General features: G+C 36.5%; 1 protein-coding gene across 13 annotated transcripts in view; it reads left to right on the forward strand.

The window, feature by feature from the left end:
* DMD (dystrophin) overlaps positions 1-26,789 on the forward strand; it is a 2,162,139-nt gene that overhangs the window by 506,561 nt on the left and 1,628,789 nt on the right. For 12 of the 13 annotated variants that reach the window (XM_077887780.1, XM_077887782.1, XM_077887777.1 and 9 more), the window contains exons 6-7: positions 4,509-4,681; positions 11,232-11,350. In XM_077887780.1, coding sequence (XP_077743906.1) covers positions 4,509-4,681; positions 11,232-11,350 — 292 coding nt within the window. Of the gene's footprint in view, positions 1-2,414; positions 3,042-4,508; positions 4,682-11,231; positions 11,351-26,789 lie in introns of those variants that run through there. The other variant, XM_077887789.1, reaches the window with a different exon arrangement.

Here is a 26,789-nt window from a genome sequence, read left to right on the forward strand (position 1 = left end):
GAGTGAGAGAGAAAGAGAAAGACAGGCAGAGACACAGGCAGAGGGAGAAGCAGGCTCCATGCAGTGAGCTCGATGTGGGACTTGATGCCGGGTCTCCAGGATCAGGCCCTGGGCCGAAGGCAGTGCCAAACTGCTGAGCCACAAGGGCTGCCCCCATGGTTTGGTCTTTATACCATTTCTCTTCATCAGTTCCTAGATCTGGGCTGCCCTAGGAAAGATTTGACCTTAGGCGACAGTCCCTGAGAGGACTCACAGGTGCAGGCTGTGACAGCTACAGCAACAATCTGTTCCTTGAACGATAATCTTGGTGGTGCATCTCCATATCCATCATGCCTTCTTTGCCCTGTTAACTCCTAGTCATTTTGTGAAATCACTGCTCATAGACATTTCAACTTTTTCCTTTTAAAAACAGATGCAGAGCTGTATGCACACACACTCATGCACACATTTGTTTAAATTGATTTTCTTTCTTAGGGCCTATAAGCCCAAAGGATGGGAAATCTTTCCACTTTAAGACTCACCTTAGGACCAGCTCAGTGTCTGATGGAAGATTGGTCCTTAATAAAGATTTCTTGTTAATTGTCTTTTAGGTAGGGAAAGAATGGATCATCTTACATTTCCCTTATTATTATTATTTTTTTCTTAGCAGCATTTGTACCCAAATAGAAGAAGCAATACTAGTGAGGCTGAGGATGATAAGCTGAATTAATGACATAATGATGCCAAAGGAGTTTTGGATTGAATGCTGTGTTGTCCTTTAACATTATGTGCATAGAGGGCAGTCTGGCCAAGCATTTCACAAATGAGAGCCATTAATCATGGGAGGGTTGCCTGATCAGTGCAAATCACCACCACTGAGCCAGTGTGTGCTGAGTCCAGCCCGAGTTCAGCACAGGACACGAAATACATGTCTTGCACTTACTGTACATGGAAGTTGTGTTGTGCCCCTTATAACTTTAGAATGTGATGTGAAAAATAATGTATCTTATATAACTATTTGACCTATTTATTCACTGAGTAACTGACTAAATAAGCAGGCCAGGAAGGAATTAAGAAAACTGGATAATCTACCTCTAAATAATAGATTTGGCTATCAAGGGATGGTGATAAACATATGCAAAGATTTCACATCTTCAAATCATTACCACATTTACAAAGCATCATCTCAAATCCTTTTCAAGTATTTTAAAGTTAGATTTAAGTCTACCCTAAAATTTGCATCTACTCTTTCATAAAAAGATGACTAACATTGAAGATGTTAAAATATGTATTTTCCCCGGAGGCCCTTGTTAACTTCTACATGGATGAAGAAGCAAAATAAAATGTCATATTTAGAATACGCAATAAATATTCATCATCTGATCAAATGTTGGTAGTATATGGACCTTATGCTTTCCAAAGAGAAAGCCCTTGGTGGCAAAAACTAATCACGTTTACTTATATTTTTCCTTCAGGTATATGATAAGGGTCCTGACTTATATTTAAAAAGCTGCCTAGTAATTTTGCCTTTACTAGGATATGTGGACGGTTCTATAATGTGGTGTCACTGCATTCTTGAAAGCTAGAGAAATGTTTAGAATGGATTTCTGCATCGGATTCGTTAGAAGAATGCAACTTGGAAATACAGCATTGCACAAAGCCTACAAGAGAATCGAATGTGCAGAAATTAATAAAAATAAACTCAAGAGTCTGGCCTTTTTGTCCTTCCCCCAAGGTCTGGGTTTCCACTTCTCTTCTGGCTTTTGCGAGAGAGGGGAGGGAGGAGCAGGCTCCTGGCCCGCGGAGCCTCGTGACCCGCAGACCCTCCCCCCGCCCGGAAACTAGTCTAGAGCCTGGGTCCTTCCGGTTCCGCCGGCCACGGGGGCGCCCTCTTCTGCTCGCTCTGAGGCCGCCTCCTGCTGGCGGGGTCGGGGGTCCTTTGTCACCCGCGCTGCGTTGTGTCCTCAGCAGCCACCTTCCGGCGCGCTCCCCGCAGGACTTCTGCAGACCCTCCGCCTCCGCTGTGCCGATGCCCTGCGGCTGAGCGACAGTGCGAGGGCTCGCGCTGGCCCTTGATGGGCTTCCTACGCAGGGTCGCGGCGGCCCTCGTGTCTGCCGCCATCTCTGTTGCAGCCGTTGCCAAATCCTCGGACGGGGCTTTCAGCTCAGCTGGGCAGGGTTGGCTTCTTTGCCACCATCCTGCTTGCAAGGGGCTTCGCCGTGACCTTTAACGACTAGGCCAAATTCCTCAGGCGAGGAGACTCCGCAGGCGACAGCCAGAAAGGCAGAAGAAGAAAGTGCCGATGCCAAGCCCGTTGGAAGTCCGGCCAGTGCCCAGGCAACCCGGGCCACACGGGCCCTCACGCCTGCAGCCTGTGGCTGGAGTGCGGCCATGGGGACAGTGTGCGCCGGGACCGGGGCTGTGACGTCTCAAGGAGCAGCGGTGGAAGCCGCGACAGAGTGGCCCGCCCACAGTCCCACGGTGACCTTCCTGAGCCCAGTACACAAAAGGACGCAGCTTGTCCTAGCACCACCTCACCACTCTGCGCGTGAGGGCATCTTGAATGGACCTCCTCTTTTCCCGACCTCTGCCTCACAACCCTAGGCCCTTAACCTCGCTGCTGAAAAAGAAACACAAGGGGGCAGAGAAGACAGCCTGTTACCCCGTCCTGGGGAGCATTTCGTGCTGCAGGAGGAAGGAGGGCGGGGTGTGAGGACGAGTAAGACAACCCTCCAGGCGCCAGTGGTTTTCTGTGCATTTGGTGACCCTGCTCACCCCAGGGACTTTGTCGACAACGATCCTTCCAAGGTTCTTTTGTTCAGGGAGTGTCAGGTCCCTCTTCATTCCTGAGGCAGGGAGAAAGCTGACCTTTGCCTTGTCATCTAGGAAAGAGTGGGTCTCCGTGATCATAACTGACACTTCATGTTTTTGGAGACCGTGGCTTCTTCAGTCTTATTCTTCTAAGACTGTTTCATAGAAAAGCTCAGAGATTAGCTTATCAGGTCCAAAATATCAAGAACACCCTGAAAAAACACTGACAGTATCCTGTGTCGCTGGGCAGGTAGGTCTAGCCAAACACTTCCGGGGGGCCACCGGCACTGTGCTTCTACACACCAGAGCAGGTCTCTGACCACCCCTGCAGAGGTGGGATGTGCCTCTTGTGTTCATCTAAGGACCTATGCTGTGTAGGTACCTTCAATGGGATTTTATGACATTTTTTAAAATACAAAAGCAGCTTCTTAAATGTCATTTCCTGTGACCTGAGAGGCCTCACAAACGAGCCAGAGTGCTGCACCATGTTTTGGGCATTTGTAACCTTTGTCCTTCTCTTGCATGTGAATCTCTTTCCTGAAAAAAGCTGTAACAAACTAAACCAGACTGACTACAAAACAAAAACAAATGAACAAAAAGCCCCAAAAGCTGTGTACATTCACAGCTTTTAGAGATACTTTCTCTTTCATTGTTTTTGTTCATTTGTTTTTTACTTTAAATAGGTAAACTCATTTTTCTGTTCTTTTTTCATTTTGATCAGTAAACATAATTTGCATTATTTTAAGTTATAGTATAAACCTATACTCTTTTTTAAAAATTTTATTTACTGTTTTTTCTTTTTTTTAATTTTATTATTTATTCATGAGAGATACACACACACACACAGAGGCAGAGACACAGGCAGAGGGAGAAGCAGGCTCCGTGCAGGGAGCCCGATGTGGGACTTGATCCCGGGACTCCAGGATCACGCCCTGGGCAGAAGGCAGGCGCTAAACCGCTGAGCTACCCAGGGATCCTCAGTTGTCCTTTATTCTTAAAACAACCTTGGATGTATAAGAAACAGAGGCCTAAAAAAAAAGATAACCTTTTAAATGGCCCAATTAACACAAATTGTTAATAGCAAAGTAAAAATTTGAACCGAGGTTTAAATAAAGTAAGCTCATTCTCTTAGCTACTGTGCCATACTTTCTGTCCTAACACCACTAATATTAAGTCCTTGGTCAATAACAAGTCTGATGTTTTTTTTTTTTAATTTTATTTATGATAGTCATACAGAGAGAGAGAGAGAGAGAGGCAGAGACATAGCCAGAGGGAGAAGCAGTCTCCATGCACCGGGAGCCTGACGTGGGATTCGATCCCGCGTCTCCAGGATCGCGCCCTGGGCCAAAGGCAGGCGCCAAACCCCTGCGCCACCCAGGGATCCCAGTCTGATGTTTTTGTACACTCCTTCCTGCCATATCCATTGAAAGCTAGATGAGCAATTCTAAAAGCACGAACTTAAAAGTTTAATGTAGCAGAATCTAGGAGTGATGTTAAACGTGTGCAATAAGTAGTGTATGGTGACACCTACCAATCAGAGTAGATTCCTAACTAACTAGAATGGACTCCCGTCCTGGTAGAATCTATTATTTCTCATTACTAATTGACTCTAAAATTCCTACCGCTTATTACTGAAGATTAGGACATTTAAATTGAAATTTGTGTGGTTCTTGTTCAGGGAAGGCATTTTCTTACGAAAATTTCTTTCCACATGTAGGTCAAAAATGTAATGAAAAATATCATGGCTGGATTGCAACAAACCAACAGTGAAAAGATTCTCCTGAGCTGGGTCCGACAATCAACTCGTAATTATCCACAGGTTAATGTCATTAACTTCACCACCAGCTGGTCTGATGGCCTGGCTTTGAACGCTCTCATCCACAGTCATAGGTAAGGAGACCACTGAGATATTGACTAATTTTTGTAAGTATTGATTTAGAGACTGATATCTTTTTTCACCAGTGTGGTTCCAGCTCATTTCCTGCTATGTAACATGTTATGTATTTAACCATACTGATCTGACTATCCACTGAAATGTACTGAATAGGGATATCCTATTTTTATGTGATATATCATTTCGTTGTTGAAATATTAAAATACTGGAGTGTGAATGTGGTTATGGTGGGGGGCAAACGGACCAACATATTTGAAATTGGGAATCTGCCAGAAAATCAAGGTTAAGTTCTAACTTGGCTAAGAATGGAGTTGGTCTTTCTAAACAAATAATGTATTAGTTAGTAGGGGCCGGAACAATAGAGCTAACATGGTTCAAATCTCCTGTGAGTGGCTGTAGTAAAATTAATTACTATCATAAGGTTAATAATGTGAAAAAGAAACATTTCTCTTGTCAGATACACACTCAGCAAATACAGAGGGCCCTCTGTATTTTTTTTAAAAATATATTTCGGGATTAAAAGAGGCTTGGAGCATCTTAGCAACCAAGGCAAAGAGCAGACCACAATTAATTCTATGACTCAGTGCTTAGAATATCAAAAGAAACAATTGCTCTGGAACAGCAGAGCAATTGCTGTAAAGCACTGAAAGAGAGTTCTGTGGATCTTCATAAAAAGAACTCATTGTAATATAGTGAACCAAATGTTCTTAACTGTATTCCATACACTTACATTTTCTAAGATAACAAAATAGTTCTTTGCTTTTTCTTGTAAAAGAAAAGAAGCTTAGTAAATTACTTGTTCAAGAAAAAGCAAAACAACATGGGAAATATGCCCATATAATACATTCATGTATATTATATGTGATATATAAATATATATTGTATGTATAATACATTCACTCTAAGGGATATCCGCTTTGGCTTTCCTGTTACCCATCTCTTTAACCAACCCAATCCCCAGGGTCAGATACATTGCCTTGTTAACTGCGTTTGAAACGCCACTGGACTGCATCTGCCCTGATTTTCAATGCAGCTTATCTTTTCTCACTTTGATCTTTCTTTTCTTGAGGAGGCTCCCATTTCCCTATGCTGGTCTTGTTTCTAGAAAAGTCTAGAATATAAATTTTCTTCATGCTAAAACTCAATCTAAGAACAAATGCATTCTCAATAAGAAGCTTTGTCAGGTGTCTTGCTCCAGCTGGATTTAATTAACCCCATCCAGACTGAGTTTCCAGGTGAGTGACTCAGCAACCTGATTTTCAAAAGGAGGCAAACTCACACTCATTTGGCATGTTAAGCAGTGTTAACACGTTGTTTTTCCTAAGTATGACACGAAGAAAAATACTGCACGGCTTCAGTACAGCCAGATGAGAAGGAATAAGAGGCATTCGTTTTGCATTATAAGTCAGTACTGATTTATGCAGCCACATGCTTCACAGTAAGGGCCTGAACATATTGATCTTGCTGTTCATGTACATGTTTGCAGATGAACAGAAATACTGAGGATCGGGTTATGTGGTTCTTGTTGGCTCTTTAGCATATTCTTTTCAAGTGGAAGACTTCAGTCCTGCCAGCATGTTCACACACTACGTTTGTTAATATTATATTTTGTGATTTCTGAATATATTTGTAATACAATAAACATTTCCAGATTGCCCTGCTGTCTGTCCCTGACCTACTCTTTCTCTCTCAAAATATCATTTATATATTCTCTCCTGTCATATTGAATGAATCATCAGTAACTACCTTTTCATATATAACATGGTTAGTTTTCAAGAGGTTTCTCACAGTCGATAATGCTCTTTAATGAATCATCTCCCTCTTTTTGTCTTTGACAGATGTTCATATTGTTTACCTAAAGAAAAAAAAGGTTGAACTTTCTGTTCCAAGGTGACTGTCATTGGTACACTTAGGAATGTCATGAGGTGTTCTGATTTCAATAAGTGAGAGACTAAGCTATATAGAACAAAGGCATGCACTTAATATAGAGCATAGGGTTTGACAAAGAGCCTTGCCAAAGATTAGGATATTGATGGCTTTATATCTGTTTAAGGCTAAATTTTATCTCAATATGTATGAAATTAGAAATATTATATTAAAACACAAAGTTGACTACAGGGCAGTTAAATGGAAGCCAGATTCTACTTTTGTGGGAAAACTAAATGATAATTGTCTACAAATACTCAAAATATACATATAAGTTGTAGTAAGTATAATGTTACAATTAAATTTTCTTCCCAATTCTTTATTTTAATTTATTACCATAGAGATAATAGCATGTGGTTAGAAAAAAGGGAGACGTTAGAGGGGGTTGCAAAGGAAAAAAACAAAACAGAATATCTTTAAGACCCCAACTCCCTCTACTTCCTAAAAGTGGTTACTGTCAGCAGCTTCTTTTGTTTTTTCCAATAGTTTTCATAATTATGTATTTTTCTTTCCTGAATAATTGATATCTGACAGTAGATGGATTTACTCCTTGATGTGAAGCCCGTAAAGTGCATCTCTTTTTCCCATCTATTTCCTAATTTGATTGCTATAATATAATCATTCCATTCTTAAAATTGTTGCCTGCATTACTTTAAGTGGTATTCTAAACTTGTCTCATCAAGTTTAGACAAGATTTGTTGACTACCTGATATAACAGATGACAGAATTATCACACTTCTTCGTCTTCTTTCCTTTCCACTTTCCATTTTGTTATTATAATGTTCTTAAAAGAATTTCTTTTGAGTATGGTTGACACACAATGTTACCTTAGTTTCAGATGTGCAGCATAGGGATTCAACAACTCTATGCCCTATGCTATGCCCACCACAAGTGTAGCTACCATGTGTCAGCATGCAATGTTATTATAGTATCATTGATTACATTCCCTATGCTGTGCTTTTTATTTCTGTGACTTATTCATTCAATTACTGGAAGCCTGTATCTCCCACTCCTCTTCAGCCATCCCACCCTCCACCCTCCTGTCTTATAGTATTATACTTGCATCAACAGTATCTGTAACATTTATATATGTATCTTCTAGGTGTTTTTGGCATGAGTCTATAAATTGAAAATGCATTACTATTATTTCAGAAATCTAATTAATCTTTGAACAAAGTAATAGAAGTTAATGTTTATTAAGTTAATTTTATTTCATAGGCACTCTTCTAATTAAAATATCCCACCTGTTTCTCATGACATATATACTATAATTAGTCCTATTGCATCTATTGGGAAACTGAAGCATAGAGAGGTTGCATTATTTCCCTAAGACCATTTGGCTAATATGTGGTAGAGCCAGGATTTGAATTTATAGAGGACTCTGCTTATCTACTAGGCTATATTGTCTTACTCAATTAGTCTGTTTCCTCAAAAGGCTGGTGAACTTTGGTTGTACATTCTTATTTATGGGTTCAGGTCTGGGTTAACCTAGGAAGGTATATAGCTTTCTTCTGCTGTTGGTTAGTCTTACTATTCTTTATGTGTTTGGAAATCATAGTCATTTAAATGTTAATTAATGATGAATTTTATTTTATTTTTATTATTTTTTAAAGATCTTATTTATTTATTCATGAGAGAGAGAGATAGAGGCAGAGACACAGGCAGAAGAAGCAGGCTCCATGCAGGGAGCCCGACCTGGGACTCCATCCTGGGTCTCTAGGATCACAACCTGGGCAGGAGGTGGCTCTAAACCGCTGAGCCACCCAGGCTGCCCAAATGATGAATTTTAATGATTTAAAACATTAATGCTAGAGGAGATCTTAAAGGCCTCTCAGTACATTTCCTTCTTTTTTAAAATATTTTATTTATTTATTTATTTATTTATTTATTTATTTATTTGAGAGAGAGAGTGAACCAGAGAGAGCAGAGCACAAGCTGAAGGGGAGGAGCAGAGAGAGTGAGAGGAAGAGGCAGCAGCAGACTCCCAGCTGAACAGGAAGCCTGACCTGGAACTTGACACCAAGACCCTGGGGTCATGACCTGAGCCAAAGGCGGAAGCTTAACTGACTCGGCCACCCAGAGGCCCCCATTTCCTTTTTCTTTTTTTTTTTTTAATGAGAGCACTGAAACTCAAATAGATACATGACTTAGATAGCTCCTCATCCTGGTGATTAGTTCATGGCCAAGAGGAGAAGGGGAAAGGGCTAGAATGAGGAAGCACTCTCTTCTTTTTCATCCTAATCATTTAACTTTGTTGATTGTAGTACAAGGGAGAAAGCTAGTCTCCCACACTCTCCCCCCTATATTAATTTCCACTTCCATTGCTGAGAGATGTAGAAAAGAAGGTGGGGCAGAGGTTGCATAGTATAGTTAAAACTTCCCCAAATAGTCTAGAACTTAATTTTTATTTCTTATAGTCTTTCCACTACTAGAGTTTGCTCCCAACTTATACATATTTTAGGTTCTAAAATACTTTTGCTCTCCAGGGTAACTTGGAGTATAGAGGACCCATTAGACTTCCTAAGAAGTAGACAATATTCTGGTAAATTAATCCAGGTAGCATCAAGTAAAGAAAAGGCGATGAGAGTTAAATGAGTGAGTTGTACCTTTATTTTCAGTTAATGGTTTTTGAAAATTGCAGCTAAGCCTGTCCTTATAATTTCCTCCCTTACAGAGTATGAGTTCTTAAGCAGAAGTCCATTGACAGACCCAATTGTCCTAAAATTGTATGTAAATCATGTGTAAAGATATGGACAGGTTTGTGTATGGATGAAAGTTTTACAGTGCTCATCAGATTCTCAAAGGTATCTGTGATCCAGAAAAGGCAAAGAACCACTGGACTAAAAGTTTCCAGTGTTGTAGGGATAAACTGTAATTCCTTAAACAGCCAGTGCCTTTCACAGACTCATCCCAGTTCCCCATCCTAACACTCTCCCGCTGCTTCTTGATACTGATGATCTCTGAATGGAGCCAGGCCCATGAGGTCTGACTGAGCACATTCTGCTTTTTTCTCCTGTAAAAACTTTGATTTTTTAAATATCCACACAACTCAGAATTCTCTTCTCAAAAAGTTCTTAAATCTAAACTCCAAACACCATTTAAGAATCCCTTAACCCTCAAAAAATATTTCTTGACCTCTTCAGATTTTAGAAAACCTTATATCTTACTACGTGTACTTTTCACATTTAGAATTCGTTTTAACTTATTATGATGTGTGTGGTTTCTTCCTTATTAGGTTTTTAAGTCCCTATAGAATAATAACTCCCTCTTACATTTCTTCGTGTTTTCTCAATAATCAAGTGAAATGATATTCATATAGTATGTTCTCATCCATTGTCTAGTTGTGTGTCAACAAAATATATTGAGTCAACAAATATTTAATCAACAAATATTTATATACCTGCTCCTATGTGTCAGACTGGGTTTCTAAAAGTGAATGAAATTGGTAGGGGAAAAATTGTGTATTCCACATTCTAGCAGGGGAAACATAAATAGACAAGATTAATTAAATATATAAAATATTAAATAGTAGTAAGTGGTGATGAGAAAGAAAGGAATAAGGAATGAGTATGTGTGAGTTTGATTTGGGAGTGTGTAATTTTAGGTGGGGAGAGGGCAGGGAAGTCCTCACCAATAATGTGGCTTTTGAGAAAAGACACAAAAGAAGTAGAGGAGTGAGCCATGTCAATGTCTGGGGTAAGAGAATTCTAGGCAGGAGCAGCACATGCAAATACAGAAGCTACCTAGGCCTGTTTGAATATGAGAAGAGAGGCAAGAAATAATCAGAGTGTTAACCAGGAGCCAGTAGATGTTGGGCCTTGTAGGTCACAGGTAAATCAATGAATTTTACTCCCCAATAAGAGAGATTTGAGAAGTTTATGATGAAACATTTTAACAGATCACTCTGAGAGCTTTGCTTAGAATAGATTAACAAGGGCAAAGGTGGGAGCAGTTGGAAAGTTAATACAATAAATACTCCATGCAAGATAAAACGCAAGATAAAACGGTGGTTTAGATTGAGGTGATGGCAGCAAGGATAGTGAGAAGTGGTCAAATTCTGGATATATTTCCAACTAAGTGTTGTATAAGAGTAAGAGTCAGCAAATTAGACTCCAAGATTTCTGTCTGAGCCACTGCAAGTTTAAGCTTGTCCTTGATTATTGAGGAAAGGAGAAGTAAAAGAAAAGTAGGTGGGTTGGGGGAGTGTGATGGGGATGAATACCAGAAGCTTGGTTTTGGACACCTGAGGCTTATGATGACTGTCAGTGGGGATACTGAATAAACAGATGAATCTAGAGTCTGGAGTTTAGGGAAGAAGTCTGGGCCAGGCTTATAAAATTGGAACTTACCAGCAAATGGCTGGCATTCAAATTTCTGAGACTGGATGACATCAATATATTTTTTGTTGCTTAGCAAGGTAGAATAAATTCTCCTTTGTTTTCTTCAGGATTTTCAAGTAAAATTGTGACTTGTTAAATGAAAAGTGTTATCGAGGGGTAATAAAGAGTAACACTCTTAAGGATGATGGGCATGGGTTGTCAATTAAAAATCAGAAATGAAGTGAATCTTGTGAAATATTGTAAATTGATTTATATTTATTTTTATGTGTGTGTGTTTCAGGCCAGACCTGTTTGATTGGAATAGTGTGGTTTGCCAGCAGTCAGCCACACAACGCCTGGAACATGCATTCAACATTGCCAAATATCAATTAGGCATAGAGAAACTGCTTGATCCTGAAGGTCGGTACATTTCTGGACTACCATAGTTTTTAGTATAGTTTAATATTTATAATCTCAGACTTAACATTTCTACAAACTAAGCATGAAAGAGAAACTATGCATTATATGTTTTTCTATATCCAGGATGTATTTAAAATGATCTGTCTTCTTGCAGTGTATTATAAATTGTCCTATATGGATTTAGTTCTCAAAATACTATTATCTAAAACTAAAGTGTAAAACTTGAGAAAAAATTTTAAGCCTTTAGAATTGTATACGCCTCATGGATGAAGCATGCTACATTTGAAGTACATTGACTCCAAATAGTTAAAAAAAAGTTCATGTTTTGCTTATTCTACCAAGAGATTTGATAGACTAATCAGCTATAATTAATTAGCTACTCTTGCCAATTTCATTCATATATTCTATAAAAGGCAACATGGTTTACTGTTGAAATCAGGAAATCTATTCCTGGCTCTGCTTCTGTTATAATTTGTCACTCTGGGGGAAATCCTCCATTGAATGGTTATTCATTTTCTCCTTCTTCAGTCGACAGGCAGCACTGTATTTATATTTTTATTATATTATGCTTAAGTAAATTTCATCATTATCTCTGGTGCTACATAGTCATACTTTCCAGATACATGGATTAGAGGGATAATGATTCTTGACCTCTGCTTTTCTTCTAGCCTATGAGGTACTTTTTTTGTTTGCCAACTTGTTTGAAATTGCAGACTCTCTTCTCACTTTCTTGAGGTTTTACCATACTCTAAAACCAGAATTTGGAGAAGCAGTGTCAGTGGAGCTGATATTTGGGTAGGGTTATAGAATTAAATGGTCTTTGGAATATTGAATCAGTTCCAACTAAGGAGATCAAGTGGTGGTAATAGGTCTCATCAGGAAACGCTCAGAGATAACTCAGAGGATATTCTTTCACTGATGAATTTGTTGTTAAGTAGAATCCAATCCTCTGTATTGCAGACCTCATTACCTCATCTTATTGACAGCAGATCCATATGATGGCGATGGAGGTGTGTGTGTGATTTTAAATTCAAAAGAAGATATATCAACCAAAATAAAAATTTAGTCATTTTAAATGAGATATTTAACTATGACAAGAACCAGAATACTCTCATGTAATTGACTGATACATTGCTCTTGGTAGGCACATGTACTTGGGAAGGAAAATTATAATAGCACAAATGTGTTTGTGAGTTGAAATCGGATTAATTTCATTAGAAATGTTTCTTCTGCTTTAAATAATGCATAATTTAGCACTGACTCCTGTAAATTCTTTGTGTTGCTTCAATAGATGATTAGCATCTCTCCTGCCCTGGTTTAGCTCTAAGGAAGAGATTGTATCAATCATATTTTCTTGTTTTGCAGGATGGGGGAGGGTTACCTCACTATTGACTCCCATACTGATTTTCATGTTCTTTTATACTCCAGCGAGGTAGAGAAAGGCAGAAGTAATGAAAATATGAACTCGAACCCCTAAGGATAAGAGCTACAGTGTATGGATTTGAAGGATAAGCCTGTTAATAGTGTTTTGTTTTTCATGAAACTCATATATGGTAACCAGTTCCCAATATCTAGGATATATGCTCTGGTTATGTTTGTGTGTGCCCTGTCCTTCATAAAATAGTAAGAGTAGGTTTGAAATAGACTTTTTTTCTTGTTAAGTAATAAAATGGCCTTTGATCTTAAATCTTCCTTTGAATCAGTGAAATAGGACACCAAATAGGTGTCCACATCATAATCAGAAAGTAGATTAGTAAGCCTGTAATCAGAAAAGTGCAGTTACGTGAATGATGTGTTTTATAGCATAAATTTTCCAATTTTCCCAAATGGAAAGTATATGTTGAAATGTACATCTTGTCTACCATTATAATCTCTCAAACAACAATTCAGAGTCAACCAAAAATGATATGAAATACAAGCTGATTAATAGAGACCAAACCACTGGTTATGGTTTCATTTTGCCAATAAAGTCTTCTATCCGAAAACTCTTTCTGTTCATGGGCTCCCTTCCAATTCAAAGAGCATTCTATCTCCTAAAATGGTTTATTACGGTTTATTTATGGCTGTCAGTAGGATGAAGATTCAACATAAATCTTACATTATATTTTTAGGTATGTGTCAATTTCTGCCGGTGTGTTAGGGAAATACCCAAATATGCATCTAGAAATTGTTCAGAATCTTTCTAGAGATGATATCAATGATAATTGAAGGAAAAAAATATTAACTAAATCATGAGGATTTTTATTTACAGATTCTTTAGTCACAAAAGACAGAATAGCATTTCTAAGAGTTTATGACTTAGAACACTCTCTTCAGTGTATCTAACATGGGAGATTCATGGACTTCTTTCATGCCCTGTATGGTAATTACATTTGAGATGTTCATATTTTTCTTTAACCAGATATTGGTCCTTTAGCTTATGCACGATGATGTCAGCTATTCTCCAAAGGAATTTTCATTTCATATCTAATAGTCTTTTTAGGAGATTAATAAAACATTTCGCTTAATGTTTGGAGAGATTTTTATTTTGGGAGGGGATTGAAGTTATATTTGGCCTAAGAAGTACCTGCCAAAAAATGTTTTTAGAATTTTAAATATGTGCTTTGCTGATTGGGTTTATTTATAAATTAAAAAGTCATTGAAATATAATTTGGAGGTTTTCATGTCTTGCATATATTGACTTTGGTATGCTTTGTTTGGCTTTAACTGGTGTTTTGAGGCCTGAGGTTTGGTTTTAAGAGGAATTGCCTTTTAAAATAAGTAGCAGTAAGTATTAGCATAAGCAATTTCAGGAGCTGTTTTTGCTGTGTTTAAATGTTAACATATGCAAAAATGAGTACTAGTAGGGTAAAATTATTTAATAATTTACGTGCCTTTATGCTCGTAGATATAAAAGGTTTATCTCCTTCAAAATATATTCTATTGTGAATCAGGCGATTCACTTTCTGTCACGATTTCCCTATAAGACATGCTTACTACTTCATTGTGGGTTTTATATACCCACAATTATTGTTTGCTTCCCTGAATTTGAAGAAATTAGTTTGTTTGCCAATCCACACAGCACTTTCTGCATTAAGAGAATGCTTTGTCAGCTTTTTCATGGGAATAACAAAGTGAAGTTGTTCTTTATAAAGGAATAAAAAAATTAGGTATAAAAATTGTGCTGGTTCTAGATATCTTTTGCATATCATTGTTGTTAATCATTTCTGTTTGGGGTATGCAATATGATGTGGAAATGCCCTCACTTATTTACCAGGGTAACTTTAGAATGAAAAAACAAATGAATGGTGAGAGTCAAATTTGAGGAATACTATGGCTTGTGAGAAATATTTGTAACCTCAAAATGATATTTACATACCAATTAGTTTGGTTTTAATCTACTTCATTTTAACTTTGTGAGGATGGTGACACATTGTATTTTCTGCTTGGCTAATCCCTGCATCACTCTTCAGTTTTTATTTTTAGAGTCTAATTTTCCAAGAATACGCTCTGCCTTTTGGAAAGTTATACTCTTGAAGTGAATGATTTCAGACTTAACTTTGTATCCATGCAGTTTTGTTAGCCTTTAAAAAAATTCAAGGGAAAATATGTAGCATTTACCATAAAAGAGAAGAATGCTTTTAAGGCCTCTTATTTGGGTATTAGTTGTTTGAGCAAGCAGTGTTTTTTTTTCTTTCATCTTGGTTCCAACAATCACATTTTGATTGCCTAACAACAAGAAATATTAGTAAGTAGTTTACATTAAGATGGAAAGAGTAAGACCATACTACCTCAGAAGGATGTTGTTAACTTAAATAACTAGAACTTTTTTATGGACATACATATTAATTTCATATCGTTTGTACTGATTGTTTTTCCAAGACTCACTATAGAATACCTTTTTTTTCCCCAGAAAATGTAATGAGATTGGAATAGAGTGGTGTTCCCTATGTATATGATTTAAACTAGAAATTATTTTAAGTATCTCAGATTCTTTAGAACCAAACTCTCTTCAGTGTAAAATGTTCTTTTTCCATATATTGAAGAAAATATTTTAGTAGTACATGGGAATAAAAATTGGTCATTACCTTTTTGATGACAAAGTAACCTGGGCAAAATATGTGGTATTTTTGCCCCACCCCCCCTTTTAAAATTGATTTATATCATTATTTCTGGCAGAAATACTGTAGGTTGTTACTATCTAAAACTAAATCCTGAGTTTCTTGGAAGAACATTTTATAGTCTAGTTATTCAGTTACAGAAAATGGAAAGTATCATCATCTGCTTATGCAGATATGATAATAGCAAAATAATGTTCTTATTATGTCAGCAGGAGACCACTTTTTCCAGGATTTCTTTTTTAAAGAAACATTAAAATTTGATCATTAAAACCAAATTATATCATTTAATAGTTGTTAAATGTAATAATAATGAAAATATTTCTTTAATTTTGAACTTCAATGGATTGCATTTGAAATGAGCAAATTAGAGATGGTGCTGTATTAGCAAAGGAATGGTGTACATTAGTAAATTTAGTGTTGCCGTCTCATTTACTTAATGTATATTGAACACAACCTTTTCGCAAAGGAATTTGGGAAACACTGTTAAATAATTTAAATATATACTCTCTGTAGCATTGTTTAGAACAGAGATCAACATCGATATCTAATGAGGCTTTAGCAAACCTGAAGGCTGATGCAGAAGTCCACAGAAATGTGATTAACATATTTCTAGCCTGCATATCATGAGACTAAGGCTACTTATTAAGATATCCTTGACTATTTTTAGGTTTTACCCTGAATCACATTTTTTTTAACAACTTGTCTTTTCCATGGGCAGACACATTACATAACTAGCCTTGACTATCCAGTGCCACTTTAATATACTTTAATATGTTTGAGTTGAAGATAATTTTACAAGAGTATCTGGAGGCATCCTTAGTTTTATCACTGCTACTGTAGAAAAAAATCTTTAAGGGACAATGAGGCAGTACTTTGTATATCAGAGTAATACATAGCAAAATAAGTAAATGAAAACTTTCTATGTCGGTAAAAGGTTATCAATAATAGTATACAAATATATTAGCATAAAAATGAGGATAGAGTTTATATTAACATTGTGATACAGGTGACTATATTAACATTAAGATATTACTGTTGGAATCTCTTATTTCCTGATGGAAAACTTTAAATTGCTTGTCACAACAGAAATCCAAAACAAATATGTTAACATTTTCTAGTAGCTTGAATAGTTAACAGTGGCATAATGGGAAATAGGGCATGGAGAGAGAGAGAGAGAGAGAGAGAGAGAATGTGAATTTATTGTCTCTTTTTGATATATTCTTTTCTACATTATTCTCACTTCAGATAGCATAGAACGCTTAATATTTTCAGGGCATATAAGTAATAAATTGATGTGCTTTTTATTTTGTTGATTCATATCAGTCATTTGGATGACTGAAATAATTGGATATAACTGTCCCAAATTCACCCACTTAGACAACAGGGAAACCTCCAAAACATTAAAAACGATATCTATGTGTGTACATGGCCTGAATTTACCCTTATACCATAATTTAGCATCTTGTACTAATCTTTCATGTCCTTTTATCACAATTTGCACTCCATGGAAAACAGTCCACTTATATTTTTTATCTCTTGTAGGAGCTGATTTGCTAAAATGAATATTATTCATGGTTATAGTTAAGTAATGTAGTTTCTCACTTGATTGTGAATTTAAATAATGAAGTATAATCTAACATGTGATTTAATATTTGTACTGTGTATGAGTTTTTTTTTCCAAAGATTTTTATTTATTTATTCATGAGAGACAGAGAGAGAGAGAGAGAGGCGGAGACACAGGCAGAGGGAGAAGCAGGCCCCATGCAGGGAGCCCGACCTGGGACATGATCTGGGGACTCCAGGATCACACCCTGGGCTGAAGGCAGGCGCTAAAACCACTGAGCTACCCAGGGATCCCGTGTGTATGAGTTTCTATACCAAATTTGTTCAGAAGCATTTGAGTATAATCCGTGCCTAGATAACTGGGAATTTCTTTTCAGTTATTTTACCAGGATGTTTTCTATCTAAGTGGGGGAAACATAACATGTTAGGCCTATATAGTCACAATAAATTATGTTGAATGACTGATAGGACATCTATAAATTGTTTAAACAGTTGGGAAATGCATCCTCCACATTCCAATGCTGAATGACCTACAATAGATATTTTGTGAATGGTATCTCTAGGTATAACATTGCTAGGAGTCCATTAGACTGTTAAGGAAAATATATTAGAAAAATAATTTGTTGTCCTTTGATACTGATTTTAATCGAACTCAGCTATGAAGTATTAAATGAGATATTAGTAAGTGTTCCATAGTTGATATCTGTGTTTCTTATGTGTCACAGAGGATTGTAGCCTTAATCAAAAGCATTTTAAATATTTAATGACAGAAAATGATAAAATGGCATAAAGAGTTTCAAAATTTTTGAGGTTTCTATTAAATCAGTGATAATGTTTGAAAGTAAAGCATATGTTACTTATAGCTGGAACATTTTGATTCATTTCACTGTCTTCAAAGTAGAATTAACTATGTTTGATAAAAAATCATAGAAGATATCACAGAACTTTCAGATAAGTATCTGAAAGCCTAAAACTCAGTATTAGGGAAAGAGATTATCAGGTTGATCTATATATTTCCCAGTTAAGTAATTTCCCTATATAGACATTCATGGACCATTTAATAGCTGGAATATGAAATATAAGATGAAAATGTATTAGAAAATATGTTTAAACAGAAAATACATTTACAAAATACATTTCTATACTATTCTAAAATAGGATGGTTATCCTTGTGAAAGAGACAAGGAGCTTCATAGTAGTCTTGTGATTATACTTAAAAATAATTAAACTAATTAATAATATACTCTTAGATTTATTGTTTTATGGCAAATTTGGGTTAGTCTTGTGATTATACTTAAAAATAATTAAACTAATAAACTAATAATATACTCTTAAATTTATTGTCTTATGGCAAATTTGTGGGTCATATGTGGGTCTACTTGAGAGATGAGCAAACTATTATAGTGTTAAGTGTTTAGGAATGTTATATATTATTAAAATATAATATGGTGGTTGAAACCCAGGGTTTTTACTTTTTAGAAATAATCAATTGTTCTGTAGTATCATTCTTGTGAATTACCTTTTTAATATTGCTGAATAAGCTTGCCTTAAATAGAAGCACAGTTAACCCTTAATAATATCACCAGTGATATAAACTTAAATATGTAAAGTTCCTTTTGCTAAAATATAACTAAAATTTAAGTATGGCAACCATGTTCTAGGACCCTCACATACTTTATCCTATTTTTTTTTACACAATAATTCCAGAGCATTTAATCCTTATAGGAAAACTGAGTCTTAGGAAGCTTTCCTAAACCCAAGATTACACCTTGAACAGATAGATTAGCTGGAATCAAATTCAGGTTTATTTCTTTTCAGAGTCCATGTTATTTCCAACAGGAGTACCCAATAAAATATTGTGGGGTGGTTTATGAAAACACTGGGGTTGGAGCAGATATTCTGATTTCATTTGTCTCAGGTGGGCCTCTGCCACCAGCAATTTTTAAGAGCTCATCAGGTGAGACCATCATATAGCCACAGTAGTAATAGCTGTGATAGAACAGTTGTTTCTATGAGATATACCTTTTTAGAGGATAAAATCTGAATCTGTTGTTCCAGAGTTTGTTCAGACTTCTAGCATTTTCTTCCTGGAAAGATGACTAAGGCTGCTGTCAAATCCTCACTTACTGGAGCATTGCTTATTGGTAACAGTCCTGTTGTTAATGAGAAGTGGCTCATCCACCAGATAAAATAGAAACAGCCTGATGTCATATAAGACTGGCTACCAAAACCTTTTCTTTAGGATTAAGGGACTTGTTTTATCTCCTGTCGGCACAGCTCTCTCTTTCTCTATCCATCCCTTCTTCTGTTTATTACTTCACAGACGTGTTTGTGATGGAATGGTGCTCTCTCTGAAGCACGATGCCACCAAAGTGTCATGGAGGACCGCCTCTGTGCAGAAGCGGTCCTTGACTCTTCATCCTTTTGTTTTTCCTTTTTTCCCTTCCTTTCTCACTTTGATCCCAACTAATATCATTGTGCCTTGTCATCAGGGCTTTGATGATCCCTTTTTCAACCAGTACATATTTCTTTCACTGGCGCAGCTGATAAAGCCGATAAAGCCTCTTATTCCAGAGGAATTTTCAATATTAACTAAAGTATAATGAAAGAAAAGAAATTTAAATGGCAGTAAAGTAATTCTTTTTTGCAGAATAAAGTTTGTGATCCTATAAATCTATTTATAAGAAGCAAATGGCTTTAGTTAACTTCATAATCTTTGATGTTAATACCACAAATAGGTTAGCTTTAATCAAAGCCATTTACCTAGGATGAGTTTCGCTAAACAGCCTGTATTTCAGCCAGATATATGACTTTTTTTTTTAGATTTTATTTATTCATTAGAGAGACAGAGAGAGACAGAGAGAGACAGGCAGAGGGAGAAGCAGGCTCCATGCAAGGAACCCAACGTGGGACTTGATCTGGGGTCTCCAGGATCACGCCCTGGGCTGAAGGCGGCGCTAAACCGCTAAGCCACCAGGGCTGCCCCAGATACATGACTTTTAATGGTAGGATATAATGGTCATTGTAGCTTGCGGTGTCACTTTGTGAGGGGATCAAACTGGTAATTATATTCACAGATGTAATAAAATTTAATCTAATACTACATTTACTTAGCTGTATACAGGGATAGAAGGCAGGAAATCTGCTGGCATGAAATCTTTATGTCATTGGATGTCCCAGAAGCAACCGAAATATGCACATGTGCCCTTCATCCAAATCAGGTACATCTGGTAAGGACAAGATCCTACGTCAGTATGGGCCACATGACATAAAGAAGCTGTTGCCTTGATTTCCCACCGATATTTAATATCATTCTAGTCACAGAGGATGAAGGGCTGCATGTCACTTCATAGCTCCCCCTCCACCCACTGGTCTAAGAGTAGCTGTACCTAGCAAACAAAAGAGACACAACACTCTACAACTATCTTCACCTCATAATTCTAAGAAAATAAGATTCTCTGGTCATTTTCCCAGGCAAGTTTACATTATTAGCCCAGGCCTGATTTTAACCTTTTATTCATAGAGCCAGACAGCTTTGGGTTGAAATCCTGTTTGCCTTTGTGCCCCCTCCTTCAAAAAAAAGAGAGTGTGAGTGAGAGAGAGAAAAAGAGAGCATGAGCAAGGGGAGGGGGAGAGGGAGAAGCAGACTTGCCTCTGAACAGGGAGCCCAATGCAGGGCTTGTTCCCGGGACCCTGGGATTGTGACCTGACACGAAGGCAGATGCCCAACCAACTGAACCACCCAGGCACCCCCTGCTTTGCCTTTAATTAGTCAAATGGTGCTGGGAAACTTTCTGAGCCTCAGTTTTGCTCATGTCCAAAGTAGAATCACCACTATCTACCTGATAAAATTACTGCAAGGATTAAATTAAATAACACCTTTAAAGTATTTATTTTGTAATATGCATTCAGAAACAGTATCTAAAACATATGTCAAGTGCCTGGAATATTGCAGAAATTAAATGTTATTCCTCTTTCTAGTCTATAAATTATCTTAATAGAGCTGATCTTCCTAATTATTTTGCCAGCCCATAGAATAAATGCTGACTCAGCAAATTAAATAATTTCCCATTTTAAATCTTCCTGTTCTCCCTGTGACCTGCCCATTTTTTAGTTTCCTGATCTGAGGGATATTGCTAGTTCACAGCTGGATTTCTGGGTGGTAGTCCTTGACATTCTTAAGCTCGAGAGTATAATACTTCACAGTAGACTTGAACTACATCTTGAATTATTTTTTTTGATACATCTTGAATTATATATACACACACACAGTTTACTGAAGATTTCTAACAAGTCTCCTGAAGGCTGGTTCATAATTATAATACTTATTCTTATAACTGTCATAGTATTTGTAAGACACTAATGAGCACACTTGTGAAAATATAAGGAGTTTTTCTTCTGCAACCATGACTTTATTTAGCATTGTGTGGGTGGTTGAAATGGTTCCCAAAAATCTCAGAAAAATTCTTATCTTCTGAAATCAGGAGTAGCATTTGTATTGAAATGTTGATATCATCTGTTATAATATTTACTGAAAATTTATAAGCACTGGGCACAGTAATTAACACTTTATACATATAAATTGATCTTATTCCCACAACAACCCTAGGAGGTAGACACTATTACTATGGTTGTTTATAACTGAAGAGTTTAAGTAACTTGCCCACACCCCTTAGCTAGTGAGTTGGAGTTGAGATTTTCTGCTTGTAGCTACTACAGAAAATAATTATAATGCTCAATATTTCTGTCCTCTTCCCTGAAGGTTTCCCTTTGCATTGATTGAAAAGTTACTCTTTACTACAGTGCTAATTGAGTTTGTTTTAAAATGGGTGGACATCAATCCACTGATTCCAAATGTGCTGGAAATAAATGCAAAAGTCAAACAAACTGGAGCCAGCCTAAGAGAGACACTGCATTCTTTTTACTACGATGTTTCCCTCAGAGAATAAATAATGAATCAAAGTAGAATGATGTTTACAAATCTTGCAAGTTTGGGATCCTATCCAAGTCACACTAAAGTTATCAAAAGGAAAGACTAACCAGCTATGAATATATTCCCTTCTACTGTCTCTCTTGGTTAATTCCAGAAATAGAAAGAGATGGCAAAGACTTCACATAAGGTATGCCAAAACATCTCATTCACTCATGTATTTGCTCAATCAGCTTGTGATGTGAATATCTCTTATCTAGATTGGAATCTCTAAAATATGGATTAGCGAGAGAGAGAGAGAGACAGACAAGGTTATTATCTTAACAAGACTTAAGTAAAAATGTGCATTTTACCTAGGCATGAGTGTGTAAGTTTCTCTGTATGGCACATTTCTTTGCCTGGATTTTTTTATTTGGGTCAGTTGAGAATTTGGGTCTGTAGAGAACCACCTGGGCAAGTGAACACCTTGGAAAAGTGTCTTAAAAACTGTTTTATTTGGAGCACCTGTCTGTGTCAGTCGGTTAAGTGTCTCTTGATTTTGACTCAGGTAATGATCTCAGGGTCTTGAGATTAAGCCCCATGTTGGGACTCTGTGCTCAGTCTGCTTGGGATTCTCTTTCTCCCTCTCCCTCTGCCCTTCCCCCTGGCTTGTGCATGTGTGTGCTCTCTCTCTTTCTCTCATAAATAATAAATACATCTTGAAAAAAACTGTTTCATTATTATTCTATCAGTAGAGACACTATAGATGAAAGCATTTAAAATGGAATGAATATACATGCACTTCGCAGAAAACAGTAGATCTTTTGAGATCTCTTAAGGACTGTTTGGAGTTATTTAAAATTAATACTATTCAGGGCACCTGGCTGGCTCAATCAATAGAGCATATGACTCTTGATCTCAGGGTCATGAGTTTGAGCCCCACTTTGGATGTAGAGATTACTTTGAAAGATGATTAAAACCATTAATGCTATTCAGTAAGAAAGAGTATATGGTGAAGGCCTTGATAAATGTACCTCATGTCACCTAAAACATAATAGTTGACTATGATATTGTTGTAATTGTTAATCAATGGAAGTCTGAGTGTAGATAGCAGGAGATAGAGAAAGACTGGTCTAGAACAATAGGGACCTTTGAGCACTTGGGTATTTGTAGAAACTTGGCACAGGAACCAGGTTAAAAAAGGCTAAAAGTAAGGACAAATAGTACCCATTTCCAAATTTAATGAATAAATATAAAGATAAGATTTAAGCTCCCATAAAAAAAGGATTTAAGCTCCCATATATAAATTAAATAACTGCATGTAATTTCCTAGGTACTATTTATTGTAGTTCCACTTTTTCTTCCATCAAAGCATATAAGCACTGCATGTGAAAAATGTGAAAAAATAAATCACAAAATACAGAATATTAAGAAACTAGGAGGTAAGAAATTAATCTTTGAAATTTTATAACTTAAGTAAATTTGCTTGTTTAAAATATTAGTAAGATTTCAGTAATATTTGATATGAAATTTCTATGAAATGATAGTATCTGTGTGTTCATAGTAAGTGGAAACATATTTTAAGCAAAAACAAAAATTGCAAAAGGAAAAAAGATAACTCCCTTCTTCTTCACTTTAATCTTAATATATACCAACCAGTGGGGAAAATGGCAGTCAGAGGTAACCAGTGTTTGAAAGAATGTTCTCATTTGTTTAAAGTAATCTTTCTTCAGATTGATCAAGAGGCACTGAATAGCCATAATATTTCTGAGAACTCTAATCTTACAGAAGGAATGGAAACTTTTAAAATTAGAATTTATTATCAGAACCTAAACATTGGTTACTTAGATAAGCCAAATTCCATCATTATTATAGAGTAGTATTATTTTAGCTAATGTGTCTTTTACTGAATTGAAGGCATATAGATTAGTCCAAAAAAATAAAAGAATGCTTTTGTAGAGCACAAATGTTGGACAGGTGGCTAGACTTAGAATTTTTTTCCAGTGTGTATGGGGGTGTTTAACCACACCACTAATAACCTACAAATATGGTAGCCCCTACTTCTAATTCTGGCATTGTAAATTGTTTCAGACACTAAAAAAGGCTTTTAAATGTATTTGCTTCAGGGCCATTATTTTATGAAGTATCAATTCATTTTAATTCATCAAGCATCTATTGATTGACAACTTTCTGTAAGAAAGAGTGCTCTGTACTTTAAATGCATCAAAAAGAAAAGGATGTAGTCTTCCAAGGATTTGACAATTTACTATCGGCCAGTAAGCTAATATATAGGTAACTATTTTCAGGACAAAATATCTGATCTGCACAAATTAATTAACCTGTAGTAGAATATTTTAAAAAGTATGGAACATGGTTGGGAACCATTTCTCCTTCTAGTAAATGACCAAATGTTTATTTCTTATTTTTATTTTTTTTTAATTTTTATTTTTTTTCAAATGTTTATTTCAAATGAAAATGTGGATGTATCATAATCTTTTAGATGCTAAATAAAGCAAAACCATCTGTACTATTGTCCTTACTCTGCTTCCCTAATTTTATTTATGGGACTTAAATCTATAAATAGTGAAGGTGATTTGGAGCAGGAAGGTAACCTGCTATTCTATTTCCTTATTTCTTTTGAAGTCCATTGACTTCTTAAATAATAAAGTTCATCACCATTTTTCAAAAGGTTTTATTTATTTGAGAGAGAAAGAGAACAGAGGGAGAGTTAGAGGTAAAAGCAAACTCCCCACTCAGCAGAGAGCCCAATGCGGGGCTTGATCCAAGGAGCCCGGGTCATGACTTAAGCCGAAGGCAGACGCTTAACCCACTGAACCACCCAGGCATCCCATCACTGTTTTAAATAAGAGTTAATAGTCATTTCTTTCTCTTTTAATGTATGTTATTTCTAATAAAAAGTTCTGGATTTTTTCATTCAGGTTTAAAGGTATTCATTAGGACAAAAGTCATTGTAAATCCATACACGTGCACATGCACACAGACATACATAGGTTGAATAGTGCATTTTTACATTAAACTTAGTGCAATCAATCACTTCCAATGTGAGAAAAAGCTCTTTAAACTATTTTAAGTGAATATTTACAAGAGAAATTGGCCTGTAATACACCTCAGGTTCTTAACCTTTTTGAGAGCTATAGAAAAGCTGCTTCTCTATAAAGGTAACATATATTGCCAATAAAATATATAAGGGAGGACATCTACGTGTAAAACTCAGAGAACGATTTAGTAGGAACAGTTGTTTTATTAGCCTTCTGCTCTTTAATGACTGAAACCATCCTGAGGCTATTTAAAAGATGATTTAATTTGTCCTCCAAACACATGGATGAGTTCAGGGTGTTTCTTTTTCTCCCATGAATCAACCATGTCTGCATTGACTTTAAAGGAATGGATCAGGAAGCTTTGTAGTAATAAATCAGTCTTTTAAATTACTTTAAGTTGGTAAATTAAACGGCTCAAAACATGGAGAAAATGAAGTATTAGAGCTATTTATAATAAAACATTCCATCATTCTATTGCCTTGAAATTAAAGGTCGTTTCAAATGTAATTTAAATGTAAACCATATTTGAATATAAACTGTATCTGAAATTCTTCTGTGGCTATTCCGTATCATTATCTTACATTTCTCAACAAGATGATCATTTGAACAAACATCTTCATCAGATAGCCTCTTCCAGTTTCCCCTTGACTGGTAAGTGCTGCCATCATCTATTCACTCAGTTGCTCAAAGCAAAACCTACATATCATCTTTGATTCCCCAGTCTCTGTCAGCCTTAAATTTAAATCCATCCCAGTGCCTTGTGGGTTATACTTTTAGGTGATAGCAGTAAGTCTTTGATACCTCTCCTCCTTTACAGCCACCATCCTGGTCCAAGTCATTTTCATCTCTTTCCTTGACCACAAGAAGAGTTGCTAACTGCTAGCCCTGCTTTCATTCTGGGTGTACCCCCAATCCCCTTTATACACACCACCCAAAGTGACACTACACTACTGAGTCCCAGGAACTAGTTATTCCAATAGTCCAGAATGCTTTTCTTTCACTCTGCACTTCACAGCTGAGTAAACTGAGTCTGCAAAAGATCGTGCACTTTGTTAGTTTAACCAGGGTCAGAATAGCATGTTTCTTTGGTCCTAGATACTTTCTCAAACCATACCCAGTCTTTTGTTTTAAATTTCTCTTGATGTTATTTCCTATTATACACACTGCATCTGAATTCAGCTTTTTTTTCCTTTGATGTTCTAGTGGTTTTTAATCATAATATCTAATGCATATATGAACAAAGAAATATTTTTCATTAATAACTGTTAAAGGAGAGCATGGCCTTTGAAATTATTTGTCTTCCACTTGAGATATCTTGGAAAAATGAACAGTTTCATTAGGATATGTTCAGATTTGGTTTTTATTCTGAAAAAAACCAGCATGTTACTGTTTAATATTTAAATCAAATAGGGATTCAGCAAATGACATTAATAACTTTCTAGCTTTCTTATTCAGGAGCTCATATGAATGGTGAGAGTATTAAGATTTCAAGGTACCTTGCTATCCTCTGAGGAGAATACCATGTATTTGTGGAATAAAGCAAAAGTAGATCAGACACATATAATTTTCTTTCTCTCAAGGATGGTTCATATTGTCTTTACTTATATCTTCCAATTTTTAGTGTTTGTTCCTCTATATATTTTAGTTTTATCTCTAATATAGGTGAAGTAAGCTGTAATAGTGCCTTATTCTGTGTGTATGTGTGTGTGTGTGTGTGTACACACACTCATGGAGAATCCTCTCAATGCATGGAGAGATAGAATAAGAGAAACATGGCAGGTACATAGAGACCAGAAATTTGATTACAC

Source organism: Canis aureus, chromosome X, assembly GCF_053574225.1.
Source record: "Canis aureus isolate CA01 chromosome X, VMU_Caureus_v.1.0, whole genome shotgun sequence".
NCBI lineage: Eukaryota > Metazoa > Chordata > Mammalia > Carnivora > Canidae > Canis > Canis aureus.